Source organism: Camelina sativa, chromosome 20 (assembly GCF_030686135.1).
Source record: "Camelina sativa cultivar CO46 ecotype springtype chromosome 20, ASM3068613v1".
Lineage (NCBI taxonomy): Eukaryota > Viridiplantae > Streptophyta > Magnoliopsida > Brassicales > Brassicaceae > Camelina > Camelina sativa.
Window position 1 is genome coordinate 7,001,200 of NC_141899.1, and position 14,604 is coordinate 7,015,803.

The window sequence follows — 14,604 nt, forward strand, 5'->3', positions numbered from 1 at the left end:
AATTGTGGGAGACATGTTTTGCATAACCATCGATCTTTAATTGAACCAATTAATTTATAACTGTACCGGACCGGTTTGATTTTGATTAGAGTCCTTCTCTTGCGAACCAAAAAACAGGGGCAAAGTTGTAATATTCAGTAAACGTTTAATTTCTCGTCGTCTTTCATCGCAACAATGGCAGAAACTAAAAAAAATAGATCTTAATTCGTTCAGAGGGGATTCTACTTGTGAATCTGAGGCAAAGCTTTCCCAGATCCGAGATCAGATCTGTGTTGTTGTCTCTCTTCTTCTTCAGTAGAGTGGAAGCTATGATGTATTGACTACTCGAAAGAACAAACACGAAGAGGCACGCTCGAGAAACCATGAGAATGTCATCAGCTTCCACCGGAGAATACCGTCCCGCCGCCGGCAGTAGCGGAGGTGGACAACGAGATGCTGAGTCTCTATTTCGTACGAAGCCAATGTCAGAGATTAGAAATGTGGAGTCGGCAACTAGGAAGAACATCGAGGATAAGAAAGAGGAGCTTCGGCAACTTGTTGGGACTAGGTACCGTGATCTAATCGACTCAGCTGACTCGATTGTGCATATGAAGTCGCTATGTGAGTCGATCTCAACCAATATATCTTCGATCCACGGTAACATTCGATCGCTTTCATCTTCTTCTGTTGCGGAAACTCCTAAGCTCGCTAGCCCCAACCCATTCCGAGTCAATGTCTATGGGATCGCTTGTCGTGTTAAGTATCTGGTTGATACGCCTGAGAATATTTGGGGATGCCTTGATGAGTCGATGTTTCTAGAAGCTGCTGGGAGGTACATGCGTGCTCAGCATGTGCAGCAGAGACTGGTTAAGTTGGAGGGATGTGGCGGTGGTGATGCACCTGAGGTAGATCAGAGTAAGCTGTTAGCGAATTTTCCACTGTTAGAACACCAATGGCAGATAGTAGAGAGTTTTAAGGCTCAGATTTCGCAGAGAAGTCATGAGCGGCTTCTGGATCCAGGTTTAGGATTGGGAGCTTATGTCGACGCCTTAACTGCCGTTTCGGTGGTTGATGAGCTTGATCCGGAGCAAGTGCTTGAGTTGTTTCTAGACTCGAGGAAGACTTGGATTTTGCAAAAGTTGAATGCTTGTACTGGTGAGGATGCTGGTGAGGTCGTTTCAGTGTTTTGTGATGTGTTAAGTGTGATTCAGGTTACAGTTGGACAAGTTGGGGAACTCTTCTTGCAAGCCTTGACTGATATGCCTCTATTTTATAAAACAATCTTGAGTACCCCTCCAGCTTCTCAACTGTTTGGTGGAATTCCGAATCCAGAGGAGGAGGTTGGGTTGTGGAAATCCTTCAGAGATAAGTTGGAATCCGTCATGGTCATCCTTGATAAAAATGACGTTTCTAAGGCTTGTCTGACTTGGTTGAGGGAATGCGGTGGACAGATTGTCGGTAAGGTTAGTGGGAAGCATTTGATTGAAGCTATAGTTACTGGCGCAGAGCTTGGATCAGCCGAAAAATTGATAAGGGAGACCATGGATAGCAAAGATGTCTTGAGGGGTAGTTTGGATTGGCTTAAAAGTGTTTTCGGGTCTGAGGTAGAGCTGCCTTGGAATAGAATCCGAGAGCTTGTTCTGGCGGATGATTTGAACCTATGGGATGAAATATTTGAGAAGGCCTTTGTGGAAAGAATGAAATCTATTATCGACTCCAGATTTGAGGATTTGGCTAAAGCCGTCAATGTAGCAGATTCAGTTCATGCTTATAGCGAGATTACTGGTGAGAAGATCAACTTCCAAGCATACTTAAACAGACCTTCTACAGGTGGTGGTGTCTGGTTCATTGAGCCTAATGCAAAGAAAGTTGGTCTTATTTCCGGAAATAAGTCATCCCCCGAAGAAAGCGACTTCCAAAGTTGTCTAACTGCGTACTTTGGTCCTGAAGTTAGCCAAATGAGAGATGCAGTTGATAGGCGCTGCAAGAGTGTTTTGGAAGACCTCCTAAGCTTCTTCGAGTCAGAAAAGGCAGGTCCAAGGTTAAAGGATCTTGCCCCATACGTGCAGAATAAGTGTTATGACAGTGTTTCAGCACTTCTTGCAGATGTAGATAAAGAACTTGAATTTCTCTGTGCTGCCGCAAAGAAAGAAAACAAGGACAGTGAAGCAATTCCACCTCCTATAATAATTGAGAAATCACTATTTATGGGACGCCTTTTGTTTGCATTGTTGAACCACTCAAAACATGTTCCGTTGATTCTTGGTTCTCCAAGATTGTGGTGTAGAGAAACTATGACTGCAGTTTCTGATAAGTTGTCATCCTTGTTGAAGCAACCAAGATTTGGCTCGAATACTACAGTCACTGCTGACAGCCCTGGAAAGCAATTGCATACCGATCTTAGAAGGCAGACTTCATTAGCTGTTGCTGCATTACTGGGAGCGGAAGAGAAGACAAGTCCAAAATTTGAAGAGCTTAATAAAACAATGCGAGATCTGTGCATCAAGGCTCATACATTGTGGATACAGTGGTTATCTGATGAGCTTTCAGCTATTCTCTTGCGTGATCTTAGGAGTGACGATGGATTGTCTGCTACAACTCCTTTAAGGGTAACTACAAATGATCTTTATCCTTTGTCTTTTAATTCATTCTGCTTAGCTGTCTCTTGTGGATCGATTTAGAAAGAGCTGACACAATCGACAGAGGTAGTTAGTTTGCTTATGTCCTATGTTCAAATTCTTTGTTTTTGGTGGAAATAGTTCTGAACTATTCTGATTCTTTGAAGTTGTAATGCAATAGTTTATACTTCCTCCTGCATTTCAAAAGTTTATACTTCCTAGCATTTCAATAGTCATATGCAAGGTTAATTTTGTAGTGTCTTTGCTCATCTTTTAAGAATGATATAGGGATGGGAGGAGACAATAGTGAAGGAAGAGCAGGACGAGAGTCAGTCTGAGTTGAAGATATCACTTCCATCCTTGCCTTCGCTCTATATGATTTCATTTCTTTGTCGGGCATCAGAAGAAATTCATCGAATAGGAGGTCACGTACTGGATAAGTCAATTTTGCAAAAATTTGCTTCAAGCCTGTTGGAGAAGGTGCGTCGTCTATGATTACTTTTTTTTTTATTTATTTTTTTTTTTTTTTCCATTTACGACAGAGATATTACTGGCAAGAAAAGGTTTTCTCTTCAAAATGTTCATAGCTGTTTGATAGATTTTGTTTCATCGGTAAACAAAGCCAAGCTAGTGATTACCTATAAGAATAATTTTTAAACCTTCCATTGTACAATGCAGATCACCATTATTTATGAGGATTTCTTATCTGCCAGGGAGGCCAACAAACCCCAAATTTCAGAGAAAGGAGTTTTACAAATTTTGCTGGATTTGAGATTTGCATCTGACGTTCTTTCTGGGAGTGATACAAGTACCAATGTGGAGACACCAAAGAGCACAATCACTAGATCGGCTTACAGGCGAAAGCAGGACCAACAGAAAACAAAGTCAGTCAATAGAGGTCGAATTGATGGAGTGACCTCCCAACTAACCGAAAAGTTGGATCCCATAGACTGGTTCACGTAAGAAATCTTATCCCTAATATTTACTTATGTCATATATTTATCTTTACTATATTGGCTGTTTTAAGAAGCTCCTGGCCTGGGAATATCGTCTTGTTGTTTACTGTCTCAGTCACTCTCTGATTCTAGTCTTTTGAATATCTAAAAAGGTACGAGCCTTATCTTTGGGAGAACGAAAAACAATCCTACCTACGCCATGCTGTACTCTTTGGTTTCTTTGTGCAACTAAACCGAATGTACACAGATACTGCGCAGAAACTACCAACTAATTCAGAATCAAATATCATGCCATGTTCCACAGTTCCTCGCTTCAAATACCTTCCCATAAGGTTAGATTTTCGTCTTCTACATCTAATAACATTGTTTGTAGGCTTTGTAAAATTTGGGAAAACTAGTTTCTGATATCAGAAGTCTTCGTATCGTGTCGTGTCAATGCAGCGCTCCAGCTCTGTCTTCTAGAAGTACAAATAAGGTCTCTGTTCCTGTTACATCAAATGATGCTTCGTCAAGAAACTCATGGAAGGCATTTACAAACATGGAGCAATCTCAAACAAGTGATTTGGAAGAAGATTCCAATTTCGGCGGGGCTTTCAAGTCTTTCATGCAGGTAAGGGTTTGGTGTTTGGTTAACTAATGGCTACAATGTTGTAATCTGGTTTAGTATCTTAGACCATGTACAAATTGTTTTTCAGGGAAGCACATTCAAGCTGGGATCAATATTAACTGATGGACAAGTGGGAATATTCAAGGACAGATCAGCAGCCGCTATGTCAACATTTGGCGATATACTACCGGCTCAAGCTGCCGGTTTACTCTCTTCTTTCACAAACACCAGATCCGAGTGATGATGATTATTCACCAGTTTTGAGACTAAACCGTCGTTTTCAACCCGAATTTCTGCGGTCGGTTTATGATTCATACAGAAGATACGAAGGAAGCTGATTTGAGATATGAACCTTAAGACTAGAGATATCTTCTTTGCTATACAAGTTTTACAAAAAACGAAGAGAACATGTTTTGTAATAGGGTTTTGATTGATTGTTTCTTATATGCTTCTTTTATAAGGAACATGTAATTAAGTAAAAAAAGATTTGGTTCAGCAAAATCCTCAGAACAAAGCCTTGCACATTGAGTGACCAGAGAAATTAGTTAAAGTTTTGCTACATATATAACCATCTGATTTCCATCAACAAAATCCTCAAGAGGTATTCAGATCGCTAATACATCTGATCTCCATCAAGTTAACCAAAGCAAATTAGGGATCACGGTTAGCCTTATCAATGAGAGGTTTCAGCTTCTTCTTGTCAGCAAGAATCTTGAGGAAATTGAAGAGGAAAGGGACATAGTTGTGTTTTCTTCTCATGTTCTCTTTCTTCCAGTTCTTAGACTTCTCCTCCTCCATTACAATCTTCTGCGAAACAGTCTCTATCCCGGTATTGACTTCCGAAAGAGATCTATCGAGAGCCTCATAACTGCTTTTCTCAGCGTATTTATCAGCTTGCAAACCACCTAACTGCTGCAGAATCCTCTCTCGCTCTCTTTGATACTCTTTCAGTTCAGCTACATACAGCTCTTTCCTGTTCTTAACTACAGCTAAGAGACTAAACCGAATCTCATTCTGCGAGTACCGATCAATCCGCTCTTGTACCACAGGTTGGACCATTCTGAGCCACTCGATTCCTTCTGGCTCACCAAGACACTGTCCAAGACTAATGGGTCCTTCTTTAAGACCATCGAGCTCATATAAGATACCATCGACAGGTAAGTAGCTGATGTAATGATACACATCATCATCTTCTTCTACATTTTTCGCAGCAGCTAATTCATCTTCTTCCATGGTGGAAGTTGGGTCGGGCCTGGCAAATGTGTTGTGAGCTGCACGTATCGCCTCATTGTTGTTGATGGCTAAACCTTTCAGTTCAGGTGGAAATTCTTTGGCGAATCTTTTCAGCTCTGATAGTTCTGAGCCAATATCAATACTCGAAGAGTTCAAGAGAACCGATAACATCGCTTGGGTGGCACAAGCATTGTTGATTATCTGCAGAAGACGCAAAGTTATATGATTTGCAAATTAGGATTATAATAATTCTCCCATGAGTCAGAAAATCTAATGTGACGACAGTGAGTGAGTGACCTGGCTTGCAAAGAAGAAATTCGGGTTTGGTTCCATGATGACAACACGACTATCCTTTTCCTCTGGACGCCACTTGTAAAGCAATATCAATCCATATACAGGTCTGCAAGTGAACCTCAGTTGTATGAGTTACAAATACATATTTTCGAAACAAGAAAGATGAAAGAGTAATTAGTGGATCTACCTTATTTCATCAAGAGAGTTAATGTCCAAAGAATACAATTCCTCAACCTGCACACCTTTCACTTGCATTTGTTGTATAATCTCAGTGAACACACCTAAACATATAATACGGGAAATGAAAGAACATTAAGAACAACCACACACACACACTAAGCAACATTGTTGTGTTCTCTAATGTTGCTTAAAACCAAAACATTATCTACCCTTTTAGAGCTCCATAATAATCACAATCAATCAACAATACCCGAGCTTTGTTTCCGAAACCATCACCTTTATTAATCCAATTTCAATATTATGAACATTTATCAAAATGGATTTCACGAACGACAAAAATAAAACCCCAAATTGGAGAGGAGAGAAAAATATACCAGGATCAGATTCTACAGGAAACCAAGACATGATTCAACTATGGCTCGCGCCGGTGAAAATGGGACTGAACTAAAAGATTAGGGTTTCTCTCTCAAATTCGCTAATCTCCTCCCTTCGACTTCATCGTCTTCACGGTCGCTGCTGATGGACTCAAAAGAGACTATACACACTGTTGTGGTCTCGTTTTTGTCTTAATTAATAAAGATCGCTTCTAAACCGAATCGAACCGTATATACCCATTTAAAATTTTACATAACCGATATAAACCGAACAAGATCAAGTTGGAAAAACAACAAATCGGTTCTAATTTTATTAAAGTAATACCGAACTGAACCGATCATGTTAACAACTCCTTTGTGGCTTATAGATCGTATAATCGCCGGAGAAAGCCATAGAAAGAAAATCTTAGGGTTCAAACAATGACGACGGCGACTGAGACTATCTCCGCCGCGATAAATCAGATTGATGAGAAGAAGGAACAGTTAAAGAAAGCTTTCGACGATCTTCAAGCTCATCGATCTCTCCTTTCACCGTCTTTCTCTCTTTCCTGGTCTGAGATCGACTCCCACTTCTCCTCTCTCCAATCCTCCCTCTCTAACCGATTCCGCCTCCTCCAATCAGCATCTCCTGTGAAAGATGATTCGTCTAGACTCGAAACTTCTGATCCAGAGACATCTCCGGAGGATCATCAACCCGTTGTTGAGCCGGAGTTGAGAACGTTGTGTGAGAATAATGACGGAATTGGTTTGACAAAGTATTTGATCCGTCGTTGGGATGATGATGCGCCTATGAACCTCGAGGCTTCTGCTGCGATTCGCTACTCTCCGAATCCGGCGTCAATGGTGCTCGACGCGATCGAAGGTTCGAAGCAGAACCACACTCCATCGTCGTCATCGGGGAAACCATTCGATGTAAGGAGAGTTTTGGTTTTGTTAATGGAAGCTTTGATTGAGATCAATGCGAGTATCACGGTTGATACGAGAAAGAGAGCTAAGAAACTGGCTTACGATTTGAAAACGAAGATAGGTTCAAAGCCTTTCGAGGCGTTAGTGTTTTTGCATTTAGTCGCAGCTTTCGAATTAGGATCTGAGTTTGACTCTGAGGTGCTTTCTGATTACGTTTTCATGATCGCTAAATACAAGCAAGCTACTACGGTGTGTAACAAGATTGATTTAGGTAGCGAAAGAGTTGGATTACTAATCAAGAAGCTCTTGGATTCTGGTAAACCAATCTTTGCAGTTAGATTCATGTATGAGTGTGGGATGACTGATGAATTCGAACCAATCACTGTTTTGAAAGCTCACATTAAGGATTCGAGAGAAGCTGCTCGTAAAGTTTGTAAGGAAGATAACTACTCTCTGAAGTCACAGAACGAAGCCATCGATAAAGAAGTCAGTGCATTGAAATCAGCGATCAAAATCATCAAAGATCAAAACCTTGAATCCGAGTTTACTCAGGAGAAAGTTGAGGAGCGTGTAGAGGAGCTGGAGAAATGCAAGGCACTGAGGAAACGCAACACCACTAATACTCCCCAGAAAGAGTCACAGCAAAAGGGGAAAAAGCGGGATCGAGACTGCAATGTGACACAAGTTCCAGTTACGAGTCAGCAGCTACTTTCTAGACCAGAAGCTCTTCTTATGCCGCCTGAGCATAGTCATCGTGGCTTACAGTTAAATTCTTATGGTCTTATGACCCCAGCATTTACTGGTGTTGTTGTGAACCCATTAGCTGGGCACTTTGGTTCAGCTGCAACTCCTCAATCTCTTTACTATACTCAACAAACTGGATTTGTGTTGCCGCCTGGATACCACCCACCTTATTATTCTCAGTAGCAGCATCTCGACCGTAAGATCTTAATCTCCTCAGTGCAAAATGCATAGTTGTAGATTATAGTCTGACTCTGGAGTTGTCTGGTGTAAATTTAGGATTTTCTTTTTTGTGTAATGAAACTGAAACAAAAAAATCAACAGCTCTTTGTAGCACTAAGAAGGTTTTGGAAACAGAAGATTAAGAAAAGTCCTTGGAGCAAGCGTAATTCCTGTCAGATGCATATGCCATAGATTTATAGGCTAGAAGCTCCATTCTGGTAAGTTTTTTTAGGCAAAACCTGGTATTATAAAAGATGCAACTTTTAAGCAAAACCAAATTTGTTCGTGTAGGCAATGTGACAAATAGGACATGGGCATTAGCAATGTAGTTTGAAACAAGAGCTCTTGAAATGGATCGCATGTGAAATGGATTTTGGCATTTTGCTCACAAATCATAGTATTGCAATCGTTTTCATCTATCCTCCGAAGAAGCATCATAAACCAAAGAATGGCAGAGTACCGAGATAATTTTGGTTGGAATTCAATTTTATCTGAGTCTACAAGAGTACAGTTCTTGGAAAAATCATGTTATCAAACTGTATTTTTCCACTTGACTAATAATAGTTAAAATACAGTTTTCACAATACAAACAAGGCAGAGAAAGCACGATCCTCCCTCTTACTCAACTGTTGTTAGTCATCAAACATTCATAATGATAACTAACTAGACTTCTTGTTGTCCTCCAAGCTGCTTTCCATGACTTCAATAGGTCTGCCATCCATGACTTCAGTAGATTTGCCTTCCATGACTTCAATAGATCTGCCTTCCATGACTTCAATAGATTTGCCTTCCATGACTTGAGTAGATCTGCCTTCCATGATTTCAATGATGGAAACGAGTCTTTCCACAGGAACCTTAGTAGCATCGGATCTCATACCAATATCGGAACGCAGGCGATCAAAACAGTACTTACCATATCCTACAGTCCCTACCAACACCACACCACCAAAACCTGTAACTGCATATCCAAGTGTTGAAGAAACCACCGAAGCTGTTCTACCAGACTTCACCATCCCAATAAGACCAATCGCCCAAGAAACAGCATCGCCTGCTACATACGCGGAATTGGCTTGACCACTACTTCCAAGCTTGATCTTTGACATGACAACCAAACCAGTTTTGCAATAAGTAGCAAAATCTTCACAATTGTTCTCAAACAGGTTGTAAGCACCAAACCGGTTTCGCAATAAGAGGAACTCAGCACGGGAAACGACGTCATCACAAGGATCTGAAGTTGCAGTCGTGCAAGTACCTCCTCGTTGCTTTGCGATAAAGAAAGCTGGAGAGACACCGTACTCGAAGAGATAAAGGTTTCCTCCGGCGAGAAAGCAATCAAGGCAAGAAGAGATTACACCGTCGAGTTTGGATTGATCTCCACACTTAGGACAAGGGTTGTTGCCTCCTCCATGATTCGGAACTGAGCTAGTGATGAAATTGTCCAGGAAAGTCCCTGTTCCGGTTTCGAGACCACCTCCACGAGTGAAATGTATCACTTTCTCATCGCCTACATAGATTCCTACGATATTGCAAACAGAGTACAATCGTGTTTATGAACATTACAAAAAAACCCAAACTTTGGAATCTTTTGATAAACCCAGAAAAAAAAGGCTGTAAAATGCAACGAATCTAACACACATTTCCACGAAATTGTGTTATGAAACAAACCCAAAAACTGAACCTTTGATAAACCCCAGAAGTCAACTAAGAACGAGCATGTAATGTATTGGATTCACATATACATACATAGATAGAGAGAGCGAGAGAGAAAGAGAACCGTGATGGGAGTAGATATAAGCGTTACGCCAAGAGTAGATGTGATCTCCTGCTTTCAGATCATCTCTGGAGATTTGGTTGGACAGTAGTCCCATGGCCGCGCAAGATCTGATTTTTGCTTAACGATTAGGTTTTTTTTTTTTTTTTTTTTAATGATTCTCTGCTTTTTTCTTTGGTCCTCAAGGCTTAGTTCACTCCACTTGTACATATTTAAAACTGGGGGGAAAAATTGCAAATACTGTATCTCTCCATACTAACAAAAGCTTGTAAATTGACCTCCAAACTATGGATACTTTACAAAACACCCCTCAAAGGCTCAACGTAATGACGTATAGTGTTTGTTTTAGTAGTTTTCAATAGTCTGACTGTTATCTTGCAAATATCGCTTATTTTCAGGGTTGTTTTGTTTTTCTTTTTAATTTCAACTTTAAAACCACGCTCCGAATTAAAACTTTATTTTTATTTTTTTGGCAACTGATTTTTGGAGTTGTGATTTAGTTCACTACGGATCAATATTAAAATACAAACTACTGTTATAATTTAATAGTACAGTATGTTTCCTTCTTGATTAAGCAAGTTTAGTTGGTCACAAACGTTGCTTTCACCTACTACGAAAGAGATTGTGTACAAATTCATTGACCATGTCTTTTGGTTATAGATACGTTAATCGCCACACCAATAATAGAAAGTCCAATATCTCTTTTTAGTAGTACTATTTTTACAACGGTGAAAAGATAAATTTTTTATTGTGTTAGTGTAAAATATCTCACATCGGATAAATGTGAAGGGACTTAGTAATATATAAAAGGTTATAGTTTCCCCATTTATTGTTAATTAGTTTTGAGTTGAAAGCCCACAAAGCACAGTAAAACCCGAATTTAATTTATTAATTAAAGAAATTTTTATGTCAATTTTCTCATCCATCACCCATCGTCTTAGCAATCTGTCTTGCAGTAATTTTTGCGTTACAATTGTGTTGTCAAATTGACAAAAAGCAAATGGGCATATCATCAATGTAGTTAGTCCAGATAAGCAGTGGAGAACCGTTTTGTTACATTTATAGGGATTACGGAATACAAATTCATTGACCATTGTCCATAAATATATTAGAATCAATGTACGTGATTCGTAATTTTGTGGAACGGTGAAAGATGTTTAAGAAATGGTCTCATCCATCATCACCCATCTTCTTAGCAATCTCCTTAAGCACAAGCTTAGAAACTTTCCCCGTCGAAGTCTTTGGCAACTCATCCCTAAACAAAACCGTTTTAGGAACCATAAACCTAGGTATCTTCTTCCTACAATACTCTATCAACTCCTCCTCCGTTGGTTCCACACTCAACCCTTCCTTCAAACTCACAAACGCACACGGCGTCTCTCCCCAAAACTCATCAGGTCTCGCCACCACCGCCACTTCACTCACCGCCGGATTCGTATACAAAACCGCTTCAACCTCCACGCTACTCACATTCTCTCCTCCTGATATGATTATATCTTTCGACCTATCCTTAATCTCTAAATAACCATCCGTGTGAATCACACCAACGTCTCCGGTGTAAAACCACCCGTCCCTCAGAGCTTTCTCTGTTCCGATCGGATCTTTTAAGTAACCAAGCATGATCGAGCTTCCTTTCATCACTATTTCTCCCATAGTTTCTCCATTCCTCTCGACGCTTCGACCCGATTCAGGATCCACCACGTCTATTTCAGTAAACCCGACCGTTCTCACTCCTTGCCGTGCCTTCAGCCTCGCTCGATCACTCGCCGGTAAACGATTCCACTGTGGCTTCCACACGCAGGAAACGACTACACCGGCCGCTTCTGTTAATCCGTAACCGTGACTGATAACGAAACCGATTGACTCGGCGCGGAGGAGCACGGCGGCTGGAGGTGGAGCACCGGCGGTTAAAATGTTGACGGGACGTTTTAACGGCTGATGAGATTGCTGAGTCGCAGACAACATGTGGAGCACCACGGGAGCTCCACACATGTGCGTGACGTTGTGATCACGTATCAAACGGTAGGTTAACGGCGCTTCGAACTTGCGCAAACAGACGTTAGTTCCTCCGACGGCGGCGATTCCCCATGGATAACACCAACCGTTAGCATGAAACATCGGTAGAGTCCATAAGTAAACCGGATTTTTCGGTACGGTCCAATCGATTAGAGAATCTATTGACATTACGAAAATACCCCTGTGGCAGTGTACCACTCCTTTGGGTGCCGAAGTCGTACCGGAAGTGTAATTAAGCACAATCGGATCCCATTCGCTTACGGGTCGGATCCATTTGAAACCCGGATCACCTCTCTCGACAAGATCATCGTAAGTGTAACTGAACTTGTTACCATCAGCCACGTCAGCACCTCCTCCTTCCTCTTCTTTATCGGCGATGAAGACTAGGATCGGCGGATCAGTCGTCATCATCGAGATAGCTTCGACGGCTAGATCGTGAGAGAAGACGTTGACGAAGAGAAGCTTAGATCCAGAGTGGGTGAGTAGAACAGAGACAGTGCGTGCGTCGAGGCGCGTGTTGATGTTGTTGAGGATTGCACCAGACATGGGAACAGCGAACTGGAGCTCGTACATCGCCGGAGTGTTGGGAGAAAGGACGGAGACGACGTCGGACCTTCCGATTCCGAGTGAAGACAGAGAGGACGCGACGCGGAGACAACGGAGGTTAGTTTCACGCCACGTGTAAACGGTGTTGCTTCCGTAAACGATGGAGGTACAGTCACCGTACACAATGGCGGCTCTCTCTAAGAAACCTAACGGCGTCAACGGCGGAGAGTTAGCGGCACATGGCTTCATTGCCTCCATCTCTTTCTCTTCTCCAGTGGGGAGTAATCAAAGAATATACAGTACACTTGTATTGTATCTGGTTATTATTATCTATAGAAGAAAACAAATTAAAGAGTCTCCATGCCATGATGTTCAAGATTACGTGACCATGATGCTCTAAGAGCAAGTTTATTGGGAGGTTCATATAAGGGAGTTCTTAAATTTTTTATGAATTAATTGTGTACTGTTTGGAATATAAGAACCTATGATCTCTTAGATAAAATTTTCTCTTTTATTGGTAGGTTCTTATTTTGGATCTCTTATTTTTGAAAATATTGTTTCTTATTTTTGAAAATATTGTTTTTTAAAATTTTAAAATTTTAAATAGAATAGAAGTGGTATAAATGTGTAAACATTTAAGATTTTATAAAAATAAAAAAAAATATTTCATTTTTATGAATTTTCAAATATACAAAACATAATAAAACATTAATACATATTACAACAAGAGTCACAAGAGTCAGATATATTATTATGCCACTGAAACATAATTCAAATCGCCTCTCATGCATCCTCATGAATCCAGATTCAATCGCAACCGAGAGAGAGAGCGCGAGAGCGAGAGAGAAAGAGAGGAAAAAAGAAAAAAATCGAAGGGGAAATGTTTTTTTTTTCCTTTTTGTATTATTCTTTCAACCAACTGAATGGTGACACGTATCGCCCCTTAAACCAAGATTCAGTCTCTTATATAAGGGGAGATCTTACCATTTTTATTCATTTCTGATTAATTTTTTTTTAACAAAAGACTAAGAGCTCTTCCTTTGAACCCCCGATAAATAAGGTCTTACTAACCGTACCCACAAAGCCGGTTGAAGAATTTAATTCTACTAACGCGACCATACTATAAAATACTAGTTTCTGCTTTGCGATGGACAATATTAAATAATTTATAACCGAGAAAAAGATACTAGCAGCAGTCCATGTCTGCTTTCGTGATGCGTCGATGAACCGGCCCAAAACACATGTTTTTCCGACTCTGACGTTGTTTATTGCGACGCAAAGGACTTTACTCACTAGTGGACAACCCACACAATACAAATCCCTAACTAGATATTTTGGATATAAATTCAAAAAAATAGCTACACTGTTAGTTGGAAATTTATTATCTTCCCTTTCAACCACATCATATAAATGTGGACGTATGTGATGTGACCATACACAACTACGTACTAAAGTACTAAGTCCAATGTTTAAGACTTAAATATAATTTGCTAATTGCTATGATCCTTTATAATATGTTGTTACCTGGCACCACAACTTTTTCTGTTTGCTGATCGTCACTCAAAGTCACATTTAAGTGTAATCTTCCTAAAGCATCTAAGAACAAAGGGAGAATGGCGAATGAGGAGGAGGAGCCGTTCAACTCAATGGTGCGTGTGTGTATTCCAGTCACCGGCAATGGACTATTGTGGGCTACGGTAACTATTATGGGTTTCAAAATGAAGATTAATCTTGACGTTGTTCTTGATGCAAGCATCCCTCGTTTCTACAGCAAACTGGTACCCGCTTATATACACATACACATGTTCTTATAATATTATACTTTTAATTATTATAGATAGCGGGTACTTAACTTCTATGTGGAATTTAACATATTATTTGGTCTCTCTAATTTATCTTAACTTTATTTATTTTTTGAATGAATGTAAAATTTATGGATCATCACACGAACTCTTGGCGTCGGGATCGGCTTCTTGAACATTTCGATTCGGCAGATGTCGCTTTGATAGAGGCTATTCCCTTCAGTAGTCTGCCGATGGCAGACTCTTTAGGGTGGCATTTTACAAAGTCTGGTAAATATACGGTTAAGTCAGGATATGAAACAGCAGGTCAGGGTATTCCAAACACTTTCCAGGCTAGTGGGTGTGTTCCTGAGATCACC

At 40.5% G+C, this 14,604-nt stretch overlaps 5 protein-coding genes across 6 annotated transcripts; 2 read left to right on the forward strand and 3 right to left on the reverse strand.

Moving 5' to 3' along the window:
* Positions 1–22: 22 nt before the first annotated feature.
* On the forward strand, positions 23–4,661 carry LOC104769894 (conserved oligomeric Golgi complex subunit 1). Of its 2 annotated transcripts, none has more exons than XM_087504547.1 (6): positions 23–2,588; positions 2,886–3,077; positions 3,276–3,556; positions 3,706–3,885; positions 3,995–4,163; positions 4,249–4,661. In XM_087504547.1, exons 1-6 carry the CDS (start codon positions 363–365, stop codon positions 4,399–4,401), a joined length of 3,201 nt encoding a protein of 1,066 aa, XP_087360673.1. In that variant the 5' UTR covers positions 23–362; the 3' UTR covers positions 4,402–4,661. The 2 variants fall into 2 exon arrangements, 1 of the variants encoding a protein (XP_087360673.1); XR_015592611.1 differs by having other exon boundaries at positions 116–2,588; positions 3,311–3,556.
* Positions 4,662–6,449, reverse strand: LOC147918534 (ubiquitin carboxyl-terminal hydrolase-like). Its single transcript, XM_087504549.1, has 4 exons — positions 6,242–6,449; positions 5,875–5,968; positions 5,691–5,793; positions 4,662–5,594 (listed from the first exon to the last, which is right to left on the reverse strand). The coding sequence occupies exons 1-4, from the start codon at positions 6,270–6,272 to the stop codon at positions 4,812–4,814; spliced, it is 1,011 nt and encodes a 336-aa protein (XP_087360675.1). The 5' UTR covers positions 6,273–6,449; the 3' UTR covers positions 4,662–4,811.
* A 148-nt stretch (positions 6,450–6,597) lies between these two features.
* On the forward strand, positions 6,598–8,258 carry LOC104769895 (FRIGIDA-like protein 1). The gene is made up of 2 exons (XM_087504548.1): positions 6,598–8,087; positions 8,213–8,258. Exon 1 carries the CDS (start codon positions 6,662–6,664, stop codon positions 8,072–8,074), a length of 1,413 nt encoding a protein of 470 aa, XP_087360674.1. The 5' UTR covers positions 6,598–6,661; the 3' UTR covers positions 8,075–8,087; positions 8,213–8,258.
* A 309-nt stretch (positions 8,259–8,567) lies between these two features.
* LOC104772289 (protein LEAD-SENSITIVE 1-like) lies at positions 8,568–10,193 on the reverse strand. The gene is made up of 2 exons (XM_019242527.2): positions 9,885–10,193; positions 8,568–9,626 (listed from the first exon to the last, which is right to left on the reverse strand). Exons 1-2 carry the CDS (start codon positions 9,976–9,978, stop codon positions 8,770–8,772), a joined length of 951 nt encoding a protein of 316 aa, XP_019098072.2. The 5' UTR covers positions 9,979–10,193; the 3' UTR covers positions 8,568–8,769.
* A 726-nt stretch (positions 10,194–10,919) lies between these two features.
* On the reverse strand, positions 10,920–13,108 carry LOC104769896 (putative acyl-activating enzyme 5, peroxisomal). The gene has a single exon (XM_087506145.1). The coding sequence runs from the start codon at positions 12,699–12,701 to the stop codon at positions 11,052–11,054; it is 1,650 nt and encodes a 549-aa protein (XP_087362271.1). The 5' UTR covers positions 12,702–13,108; the 3' UTR covers positions 10,920–11,051.
* Between the last annotated feature and the right edge of the window lie 1,496 nt (positions 13,109–14,604).